This window comes from Pleurodeles waltl, chromosome 6 (assembly GCF_031143425.1).
Source record: "Pleurodeles waltl isolate 20211129_DDA chromosome 6, aPleWal1.hap1.20221129, whole genome shotgun sequence".
NCBI lineage: Eukaryota > Metazoa > Chordata > Amphibia > Caudata > Salamandridae > Pleurodeles > Pleurodeles waltl.
The window spans coordinates 34438826-34451023 of NC_090445.1; the positions used below are offsets into that span (position 1 = coordinate 34438826).

A 12198-nucleotide genomic window follows, 5' to 3' on the forward strand; every position below is an offset into this window, starting at 1 on the left:
GCCCCCTCCTGATAGGTGGTCACCTGGCTAGGTGACCAATACCCCTCGCAGGTCTACTTAGGGTCTCCCTCTTGGGTCGGTCCTCAGATTCGGCTTGCAAAATTGCAGCAGGACTCCTCTGCAACCTCTACTTTGACTTCTGGCCACTGGAACTGTGATTGGGCCCTCCAAGAACTGACAATCTGCATCTACAATGAAGACTCTGTTTGCAACATTGTTTCTATGGCTAATTCCAGCATCTGCAACATTTCCCTGGCTGTGCATCCTCTGAGGGCGACAAGTCTCCAGCATGCACAAGAAGGAAGGAGGAATCTCCCTTGGATGCAGTCGCTGTCGGGGGGAGCCTCTGGATCCTCTCTGCAGGCGTCGTTGTGAGGGTGCTGGGGGGGTCGTCTCAGGTTGCCCACAAGGTCGCAGTCACCTGGGAGTCCTCTCTGCAGTGTTGGTTCTCTGGAGCATGAGCCGGGGGCGTCGGGTGCAGTGTGTGAAGTCTCATGCTTCCAGTGGGAAGAGTGCAACTTTTTAGCAACTTCCAAAGAACTCAAAGCTGTTGCTGTTTTTGAACAGTGCTGCTGTTCTAGGGGGTTCCCTGGTCCTCCGGGTTCAGGGCAGTCCTCTGAGGCTTCAGAGGTCGCTGGTCCCTGTCGGATGCGTCGCTGTGCAGGTTCTTAGAGTTTAGAGACAGGCCGATAGGGCTGGGGCCAAGGCAGTGGTCTCGGTCGTCTCTGCAGGGCTTTCAGGTCAGCACTCCTTTGTGTAGATTGCAGGAATCTGATTTCCTGGGTTCTGGGTCACCCATAAATACTAAATTTAGGGGGGTGTTTAGGTCAGGAGGGCAGTAGCCAATGGCTACTGTCCTGGGGGGTGGCTACACCCTCTTTGTGCCGCCTCCCTGAGGGGAGGGGGGGGGGGGCACATCCCTAATCCTATTGGGGGAATCCTCCAATCTCAAGATGGAGGATTTCTAAAGGCAGGGGTCACCTCAGCTCAGGTCACCATAGGGGCTGTCCTGATTGCTGGGTGACACCTCCCTGTTGTTCTCATTATCCTCTCCTCCCTTGTCGCCAAAAGTGGGGGAGTGGCCAGAGGGGCAGTGGCCGGAGGGGCGGGCATCTCCACTAGCTAGGATACCCTGGGGTGCTGTAACAAAAGGGGTGAGCCTTTGAGGCTCACCACCAGGTGTTACAGTTCCTGCAGGGGGAGGTGAGAATCCAGTACAGGCTTTGTTCCTGGCCACAGAGTGACAAGGCACTCTCCCCCATGTGGGCAGAAACTGGTCTGGTTGTGGCAGGCTGGCAGAAACTGGTCAGCCTAGCACTAGGAGTCAAATTGGTATTCAGGGGGCATCTCCAAGATGCCCTCTGGTTGCATTTTACAATAAATCCCACACTGGCAACAGTGTGCATTTACTGTGCTGAGAAGTTTGATACCAAACTTCCCATGTTTCAGTGCAGCCATTATGGAACTATGGAGTTTGAGTTTGACAAACTCCCAGACCATATACTCTTATGGCCACCCTGCACTTACAATGTCTAAGGTTTTGCTTAGACACTGTAGGGGCATAGTGCTCATGCACATATGCCCTCACCTGTGGTATAGTGCACCCTGCCTTAGGGCTGCAAGGCCTGCTAGAGGGGTGACTTACCTATGCCACAGGCAGTGTGAGGTGGGCATGGCACTCTGAGGGGATGGCCATGTCGACTTAGTTATTTTCTCCCTACCAGCACACACAAGCTGTGACGCAGTGTGCATGTGTGGAGAGGGGCCCACAGGGTGGCATAAGACATGCTGCAGCCCTTGGAGACCTTCCCTGGCATAAGGGCCCTTCGTACCAGGGGTACCATTTACAAAGGACTTATTTGGGTGCCCGGGCTGTGCCAATTGTGGGAACAAAGTTACAATTTAGGGAAAGAACACTGGTGCTGTGGCCTGGTTAGCAGGGTCCCAGCACACTATCTATCATAACTGGCATCAACAAAAGGCAAAAAGTCAGAGGGTAACCATGCCAAGGAGGCATTTCCTTACAAACATGAAATTATATACACATATAATCTGCTTGGCCCTTTTTTAAATACAAGATGAATCACTGGGCCACTGTAGCCTGTTCCTATAGGCTGCATAATATGTTACTCTCTTAAGTGACTGCAGGCCTTCCCAAAGAAAAGCGAACGTCTGCACTTAAGAAGATATATTGTGAAAAAGTGCTCTAGGGTCCCCACATGTCGGCGTGACAATTTAGTGGTTATGACTATAAATGGAAATCACCTTCTAAAGTACTTAGGTTACAAGGTAGAAACAACAAGATACATTCCATGCATCCAAGAACCCAAAATATTCCTGGATGTACTTGAAGTTCGCCTTAACTCACCTGGAGATCAGCAGGAGCCACCCTGTTGGCTGGTGGACCCTTTTGTGACTGCAATACCACTGGTAGGGGTCTCAAAAAAATAGTATCCACCTCTGGTTCATGAATACTTTCCTTCCAAGCAACCTTGGCAGGAGGATGCTGTTCCACATCTGAAGTTTTCTTGATGTCCCCACTATCAAGGACATGGGATGGCTGGTGCTCAGTGCTGGAAGTCTGATGTTCTCTGGAAATTATAGAATAAAAATATGCTCCTGAATATAAACAATCTTTGCTTTTCGAGACTTAAAACAGTGGCACAACAGAAAGTGTGAAAGTTTGCTTTCTGAGACACATTCAGTTTTATGACTATCATGAGTTAATAGATGCTACATTTCTTTTTTTTTTTTTTTTTTTAAACTTAAAGGCAAGAAAAGCTACTGAGTAACTAAGAGCAATACATTTTGCTCTCAAGTCTTTGAATTCTCTTCTACTCTCTTTCAAGACAAACTCTCTTCATGCTAAGATGGAAATTACAACAAAATAATATGTGAACAAGAAAGGTCCACCAGATCTACACTGGAATCTGGAAATGGCTCTAGACAGTAATTTGTAGACCACAGGTAATCCACTTCAAAAAAAGCATATAATCATTAATACACAACCATCTCTGGCCATTCTTTCTCCTTAATTTTCTATGGCAAAGGGTTTGAGAAAGTTTTTGTTGTAACTTTCCTTTAACTACTATTTTAAATTATATATATTTTTATTTTCTTTAAAGAACGCATGGATGTCATCCAATACAGCTATCTGAATAGCCTGACAAACAAGATTTTTTTTAAAGTATATTTTTAATAAAGTGATCAAGGTTCCAGATGTGGGAAGTTCCACATGTGAGAAGACTTACCACTGCTTAGTATTTTCAGCGGAGATGGAGTACTGGTAAAACGTACCTCAGCACAATATGCTCTCCACACAATTGGGAATTTACTCCCAAAGGGCATGCGCTATCACACTCCACAGACCAGGGCTTCAAAGATGCCACAGTAATGGACTGTAGGAAGTTGGCCCTGTATATACTATCTCAAAGTAAGAGATAGCGTGCACAGAGTCCAAGGGTTCCCCTTAAAGGTAAGATAGTGGCAAAATTAGATAATTCTAATGCTCTATTTTGTGGTAGTGTGGGCGAGCAGTAGGCTTATCAGAGGGTAGTGTTAAGCATTTATTGTGCACACACAGGCACTAAATGAGGAACACACACTCAAAGACTTAACTCCAGGCCAATAGTTTCCATAGAGAAAAATATATTTTCCTAATTTATTTTTAGAACCCCAAGTTCAGGATTTGAATTAAATACGTAAAATGCAAGGTACTCCACACACAGGTAAGTTAGGAACTTTGAATTAGAGCAATAACATATACAGTTTGTCAAAATGGCAATAAGCTATTTTAAAAGTAGCCAGTGCACAAATCAACAGTTCCTGGGGGAAGAAAGTACTGGTTATACTGTAAGGGAAGTAAGACACTTACAAGTCTCAGTTCCTGGGCATAGGCAGCCCACCGTTGGGGGTTCAAGGCAACCCCAATGTTACCACACCAGCAGCTCAGGGCTGGTCAGGTGCACAGGTCAAAGACGTGCTCAAAACACGTAGGTGCTTATGGAGAACAGGGGTGCTCCAGTTCCAGTCTGCCAGCAGGTAAGTACCCGCGTCCTCGCGGGGCAGACCAGGGGGGTCTGCACACATGCACACTGCCTCACAGCTTGTGCGTGCTGGTGGGGAGAAAATGACTAAGTCGACATGGCACTCCCCTCAGAGTGCCATGCCATCCTCACTCTGCCTGTGGCATAGGTAAGTCACCCCTCTAGCAGGCCTTACAGCCCTAAGGCTAGGGTGCCTAAGGCACTATAACACAGGTGTAAGGAAATGCCTCCTTGGCATGGTTGCCCCCTGACTTTTTGCCTTTGCTGATGCTATGTTTACAATTGAAAGTGTGCTGAGGCCTGCTAACCAGGCCCCAGCACCAGTGTTCTTTCCCTAACCTGTACTTTTGTATCCACAATTGCAGACCCTGGCATCCAGATAAGTCCCTTGTAACTGGTACTTCTAGTACCAAGGGCCCTGATGCCAAGGAAGGTCTCTAAGGGCTGCAGCATGTCTTATGCCACCCTGGAGACCTCTCACTCAGCACAGACACACTGCTTGCCAGCTGGTGTGCTAGTGAGGACAAAACGAGTAAGTCAACATGGCACTCCCCTCAGGGTGCCATGCCAGCCTCTCACTGCCTATGCAGTATAGGTAAGACACCCCTCTAGCAGGCCTTACAGCCCTAAGGCAGGGTGCACTATACCATAGGTGAGGGTACCAGTGCATGAGCATGGTACCCCTACAGTGTCTAAACAAAACCTTAGACATTGTAAGTGCAGGGTAGCCATAAGAGTATATGGTCTGGGAGTTTGTCAAACACGAACTCCACAGCACCATAATGGCTACACTGAAAACTGGGAAGTTTGGTATCAAACTTCTCAGCACAATAAATGCACACTGATGCCAGTGTACATTTTATTGCAAAATACACCCCAGAGGGCACCTTAGAGGTGCCCCCTGAAACTTAACCGACTATCTGTGTAGGCTGACTAGTTCCAGCAGCCTGCCACACTAGAGACATGTTGCTGGCCCCATGGGGAGAGTGCCTTTGTCACTCTGAGGCCAGTAACAAAGCCTGCACTGGGTGGAGATGCTAACACCTCCCCCAGGCAGGAGCTGTAACACCTGGCGGTGAGCCTCAAAGGCTCACCCCTTTGTCACAGCACCGCAGGACACTCCAGCTAGTGGAGTTGCCCGCCCCCTCCGGCCCGGCCCCCACTTTTGGCGGCAAGGCCAGAGAAAATAATGAGAATAACAAGGAGGAGTCACTGGCCAGTCAGGACAGCCCCTAAGGTGTCCTGAGCTGAGGTGACTCTAACTTTTAGAAATCCTCCATCTTGCAGATGGAGGATTCCCCCAATAGGGATAGGAATGTGACCCCCTCCCCTTGGGAGGAGGCGCAAAGAGGGTGTACCCACCCTCAGGGCTAGTAGCCATTGGCTACTAACCCCCCAGACCTAAACCCGCCCTTAAATTTAGTATTTAAGGGCTACCCTGAACCCTAGAAAATTAGATTCCTGCGACAACAAGAAGAAGGACTGCCCAGCTGAAAACCCCTGCAGAGGAAGACCAGAAGACGACAACTGCCTTGGCTCCAGAAACTCACCGGCCTGTCTCCTGCCTTCCAAAGAACTCTGCTCCAGCGACGCCTTCCAAAGGGACCAGCGACCTCTGAATCCTCTGAGGACTGCCCTGCTTCGACGACGACCAGAAACTCCCGAGGACAGCGGACCTGCTCCAAAAAGACTGCAACTTTGTTTCAAGGAGCAGCTTTAAAGACCCTGCAATCTCCCCGCAAGAAGCGTGAGACTTGCAACACTGCACCCGGCGACCCCGACTCGGCTGGTGGAGAACCAACACCTCAGGGAGGACCCCCGGACTACTCTACGACTGTGAGTACCAAAACCTGTCCCCCCTGAGCCCCCACAGCGCCGCCTGCAGAGGGAATCCCGAGGCTTCCCCTGACCGCGACTCTCTGAAACCTAAGTCCCGACGCCTGGAAAAGACCCTGCACCCGCAGCCCCCAGGACCTGAAGGACCGGACTTTCACTGGAGAAGTGACCCCCAGGAGTCCCTCTCCCTTGCCCAAGTGGAGGTTTCCCCGAGGAAGCCCCCCCTTGCCTGCCTGCAGCGCTGAAGAGATCCGTTGATCTCTCATAGACTAACATTGCGAACCCGACGCTTGTTTCTACACTGCACCCGGCCGCCCCCGCGCTGCTGAGGGTGAAATTTCTGTGTGGGCTTGTGTCCCCCCCGGTGCCCTACAAAACCCCCCTGGTCTGCCCTCCGAAGACGCGGGTACTTACCTGCAAGCAGACCGGAACCGGGGCACCCCCTTCTCTCCATTCTAGCCTATGCGTTTTGGGCACCACTTTGAACTCTACACCTGACCGGCCCTGAGCTGCTGGTGTGGTAACTTTGGGGTTGCTCTGAACCCCCAACGGTGGGCTACCTTGGACCAAGAACTGAACCCTGTAAGTGTCTGTCTTACCTGGTAAAACTAACAAAAACTCACCTCCCCCAGGAACTGTGAAAATTGCACTGTGTCCACTTTTGAAATAGCTATTTGTGAATAACTTGAAAAGTATACATGCAATTGAAATGATTCCAAGTTTCTAATGTACTTACCTGCAATACCTTTCAAACAAGATATTACATGTTAAATTTGAACCTGTGGTTCTTAAAATAAACTAAGAAAATATATTTTTCTATACAAAACCTATTGGCTGGATTTGTCTCTGAGTGTGTGTACCTCATTTATTGTCTATGTGTATGTACAACAAATGCTTAACACTACTCCTTGGATAAGCCTACTGCTCGACCACACTACCACAAAATAGAGCATTAGTATTATCTATTTTTACCACTATTTTACCTCTAAGGGGAACCCTTGGACTCTGTGCATGCTATTCCTTACTTTGAAATAGCACATACAGAGCCAACTTCCTACATTGGTGGATCAGCGGTGGGGTACAAGACTTTGCATTTGCTGGACTACTCAGCCAATACCTGATCACACGACAAATTCCAAAATTGTCATTAGAAATTGATTTTTGCAATTTGAAAAGTTTTCTAAATTCTTAAAAGACCTGCTAGGGCCTTGTGTTAGATCCTGTTTAGCATTTCTTTTAGAGTTTAAAAGTTTGTAAAAGTTTGAATTAGATTCTAGAACCAGTTGTAGATTCTTAAAAAGTATTCCAACTTTTAGAAGCAAAATGTCTAGCACAGATGTGACTGTGGTGGAACTCGACACCACACCTTACCTCCATCTTAAGATGAGGGAGCTAAGGTCACTCTGTAAAATAAAGAAAATAACAATGGGCCCCAAACCTACCAAAATACAGCTCCAGGAGCTTCTGGCAGAGTTTGAAAAGGCCAACCCCTCTGAGGGTGGCAACTCAGAGGAAGAGGATAGTGACTTGGAGGAAAATTCCCCCCTACCAGTCCTATCTAGGGAGAACAGGGTCTCTCAAACCCTGACTCCAAAAATAATAGTCAGAGATGCTGGTTCCCTCACAGGAGAGACCAACACCTCTGAAATCACTGAGGATAACTCCAGTGAAGAGGACATCCAGTTAGCCAGGATGGCCAAAAGATTGGCTTTGGAAAGACAGATCCTAGCCATAGAGAGGGAAAGACAAGAGATGGGCCTAGGACCCATCAATGGTGGCAGCAACATAAATAGGGTCAGAGATTCTCCTGACATGTTGAAAATCCCTAAAGGGATTGTAACTAAATATGAAGATGGTGATGACATCACCAAATGGTTCACAGCTTTTGAGAGGGCTTGTGTAACCAGAAAAGTAAACAGATCTCACTGGGGTGCTCTCCTTTGGGAAATGTTCACAGGAAAGTGTAGGGATAGACTCCTCACACTCTCTGGACAAGATGCAGAATCTTATGACCTCATGAAGGGTACCCTGATTGAGGGCTTTGGATTCTCCACTGAGGAGTATAGGATTAGATTCAGGGGGGCTCAAAAATCCTCGAGCCAGACCTGGGTTGACTTTGTAGACTACTCAGTAAAAACACTAGATGGTTGGATTCAAGGCAGTGGTGTAAGTAATTATGATGGGCTGTACAATTTATTTGTGAAAGAACACCTGTTAAGTAATTGTTTCAATGATAAACTGCATCAGCATCTGGTAGACCTAGGACCAATTTCTCCCCAAGAATTGGGAAAGAAGGCGGACCATTGGGTCAAGACTAGGGTGTCCAAAACTTCCACAGGGGGTGACCAAAAGAAAGGGGTCACAAAACCTCCCCAGGGGAAAGGTGGTGAGACAACCAAAAATAAAAATAGTCAAGAGTCTTCTAAAGGCCCCCAAAAACCTGCACAGGAGGGTGGGCCCAGAGCCTCTTCACAAAACAATCCTGGGTACAAGGGTAAAAACTTTGATCCCAAAAAGGCCTGGTGTCGAAACTGTAGTCAGTCTGGACACCAAACTGGAGACAAGGCCTGTCCCAAGAAAAGTTCCACTCCAAACTCCAATCCAGGTAACACTGGAATGGCTAGTCTCCAAGTGGGATCAACAGTGTGCCCAGAGCAAATCAGGGTCCACACTGAAGCTACTCTAGTCTCTGAGGGTGGGGTGGATTTAGCCACACTAGCTGCCTGGCCCCCTAACATGCAAAAATACAGGCAGCAGCTCTTTATTAATGGGACAAGTGTAGAGGGCCTGAGGGATACAGGTGCCAGTGTCACCATGGTGACAGAGAAACTGGTTTCCCCTGGCCAATACCTGACTGGAAAAACTTATACAGTCACCAATGCTGACAATCAAACTAAAGCACATCCCATGGCAATGGTAACTTTAGAATGGGGAGGGGTCAATGGCCTGAAACAGGTGGTGGTCTCCTCAAACATCCCAGTAGACTGTCTGCTTGGAAATGACCTGGAGTCCTCAGCATGGGCTGAGGTAGAACTAAAAACCCATGCAGCCATGCTGGGTATCCCTGAACTGGTGTGTGTAAAAACAAGAGCACAATGCAAGGCACAGGGTGAAAAAGTAGAGCTGGAGTCTGGAAAAATGGCCCAGCCTACCAAGAGAAAAGGAAAGTCAGTTGGGAAACCAACTGCAACACAGTCAGAAAAAGGGAACCTCTCTTCTCAGGAAGAAGTTCTGCCCTCTGAGGGAACTGAGCCTTTGGAGCTTGAACCTTATCAGGTTGAGCTCTTGGGCCCAGGGGGACCCTCAAGGGAGGAGCTGTGTAAGGGACAAGAAACCTGTCCCTCTCTTGAAGGCCTTAGGCAGCAAGCTGCTGAAGAGTCCAAGGGCAAGAAAAATGGAACACATAGGGTCTATTGGGAAGATGGACTCCTGTACACTGAGGCCAGAGACCCCAAACCTGGTGCCACTAGGAGAGTGGTAGTGCCTCAGTCGTTCAGAGAGTTTATTCTGACCTTAGCCCATGATATTCCCCTGGCTGGGCATTTGGGACAAACCAAGACGTGGGAGAGGTTAGTCAACCACTTCTACTGGCCCAATATGTCCCAGAAGGTTAAGGAGTTTTGCCTCTCCTGCCCCACCTGTCAATCCAGTGGTAAGACAGGTGGGCACCCAAAGGCCCCCCTCATTCCACTTCCAGTGGTGGGGGTCCCCTTTGAAAGAGTGGGTGTGGACATAGTTGGTCCACTGGAACCTCCCACAGCCTCAGGAAATATGTACATCCTAGTAGTAGTGGATCATGCTACTAGGTATCCTGAAGCTATTCCCCTTAGGTCGACTACTGCCCCTGCAGTAGCCAAGGCCCTCATTGGTATCTTTACCAGAGTGGGTTTCCCTAAGGAGGTGGTGTCTGACAGAGGTACCAACTTCATGTCAGCATACCTAAAACACATGTGGAATGAGTGTGGAGTGACTTACAAATTCACTACACCATACCATCCACAAACTAATGGCTTAGTTGAGAGATTCAACAAGACATTAAAAGGCATGATCATGGGGCTCCCAGAAAAACTCAAAAGGAGATGGGATGTCCTCTTGCCATGTCTGCTTTTCGCTTACAGAGAGGTGCCACAGAAGGGAGTAGGATTCTCACCCTTTGAACTTCTGTTTGGTCACCCTGTAAGGGGACCACTTGCTCTTGTTAAAGAAGGCTGGGAGAGACCTCTTCATGAGCCTAAACAAGACATAGTGGACTATGTACTTGGCCTTCGCTCTAGAATGGCAGAGTACATGGAAAAGGCAACCAAAACCCTTGAGGCCAGCCAACAGCTCCAGAAGTTTTGGTATGACCAAAAGGCTGCACTGGTTGAGTTCCAACCAGGGCAGAAAGTCTGGGTTCTGGAGCCTGTGGCTCCCAGGGCACTCCAGGACAAATGGAGTGGCCCTTACCCAGTGCTAGAAAGGAAGAGTCAGGTCACCTACCTGGTGGACCTGGGCACAAGCAGGAGCCCCAAGAGGGTGATCCATGTGAACCGCCTTAAGCTCTTCCATGACAGGGCTGATGTGAATCTGTTGATGGTAACAGATGAGGATCAGGAGGCAGAGAGTGAACCTCTCCCTGATCTTCTGTCATCAGACCCAAAAGATGGCACAGTAGATGGAGTGATCTACTCAGACACCCTCTCTGGCCAACAGCAAGCTGATTGTAGGAGAGTCCTACAGCAGTTTCCTGAACTCTTCTCCTTAACCCCTGGTCAGACACACCTGTGTACCCATGATGTGGACACAGGAGACAGCATGCCTGTCAAAAACAAAATCTTTAGGCAGTCTGACCATGTTAAGGAAAGCATCAAGGTGGAAGTCCACAAGATGCTGGAATTGGGAGTAATTGAGCGCTCTGACAGCCCCTGGGCTAGCCCAGTGGTCTTAGTCCCCAAACCTCACACCAAAGATGGAAAGAAAGAGATGAGGTTTTGTGTGGACTACAGAGGGCTCAATTCTGTCACCAAGACAGATGCTCATCCAATTCCTAGAGCTGATGAGCTCATAGATAAATTAGGTGCTGCCAAATTCCTAAGTACCTTTGACTTGACAGCAGGGTACTGGCAAATAAAAATGGCACCTGGAGCAAAAGAGACAACAGCATTCTCCACACCTGATGGGCATTATCAGTTTACTGTTATGCCCTTTGGTTTAAAGAATGCCCCTGCCACCTTCCAAAGGTTGGTGAATCAAGTCCTTGCTGGCTTGGAGTCCTTTAGCACAGCTTATCTTGATGATATTGCTGTCTTTAGCTCCACCTGGCAGGATCACCTGGTCCACCTGAAGAAGGTTTTGAAGGCTCTGCAATCTGCAGGCCTCTCTATCAAGGCATCCAAATGCCAGATAGGGCAGGGAACTGTGGTTTACTTGGGCCACCTTGTAGGTGGAGGCCAAGTTCAGCCACTCCAACCCAAGATCCAGACTATTCTGGACTGGGTAGCTCCAAAAACCCAGACTCAAGTCAGGGCATTCCTTGGCTTGACTGGGTATTACAGGAGGTTTGTGAAGGGATATGGATCCATTGTGACAGCCCTCAATGAACTCACCTCCAAGAAAATGCCCAAGAAAGTGAACTGGACTGTGGAATGCCAACAGGCCTTTGACACCCTGAAACAAGCAATGTGCTCAGCACCAGTTCTAAAAGCTCCAGATTATTCTAAGCAGTTCATTGTGCAGACAGATGCCTCTGAACATGGGATAGGGGCAGTTTTGTCCCAAACAAATGATGATGGCCTTGACCAGCCTGTTGCTTTCATTAGCAGGAGGTTACTCCCCAGGGAGCAGCGTTGGAGTGCCATTGAGAGGGAGGCCTTTGCTGTGGTTTGGTCCCTGAAGAAGCTGAGACCATACCTCTTTGGGACTCACTTCCTAGTTCAAACTGACCACAGACCTCTCAAATGGCTGATGCAAATGAAAGGTGAAAATCCTAAACTGTTGAGGTGGTCCATCTCCCTACAGGGAATGGACTTTATAGTGGAACACAGACCTGGGACTGCCCATGCCAATGCAGATGGCCTTTCCAGGTTCTTCCACTTAGAAAATGAAGACTCTCTTGGGAAAGGTTAGTCTCATCCTCTTTCGTTTGGGGGGGGGGGGGTTGTGTAAGGAAATGCCTCCTTGGCATGGTTGCCCCCTGACTTTTTGCCTTTGCTGATGCTATGTTTACAATTGAAAGTGTGCTGAGGCCTGCTAACCAGGCCCCAGCACCAGTGTTCTTTCCCTAACCTGTACTTTTGTATCCACAATTGGCAGACCCTGGCATTCAGATAAGTCCCTT

At 48.5% G+C, this 12198-nt stretch overlaps 1 protein-coding gene across 6 annotated transcripts in view; it reads right to left on the bottom strand.

The window, feature by feature from the left end:
• The window catches only part of PRRC2A (proline rich coiled-coil 2A), a 1008219-nt gene that overhangs the window by 726357 nt on the left and 269664 nt on the right, over positions 1-12198 (bottom strand). For all 6 annotated transcript variants that reach the window (XM_069237153.1, XM_069237152.1, XM_069237151.1 and 3 more), the window contains exon 11: positions 2369-2591. In XM_069237153.1, the coding sequence (XP_069093254.1) occupies positions 2369-2591 (223 nt within the window). The remainder of the gene's footprint in view (positions 1-2368; positions 2592-12198) is intronic.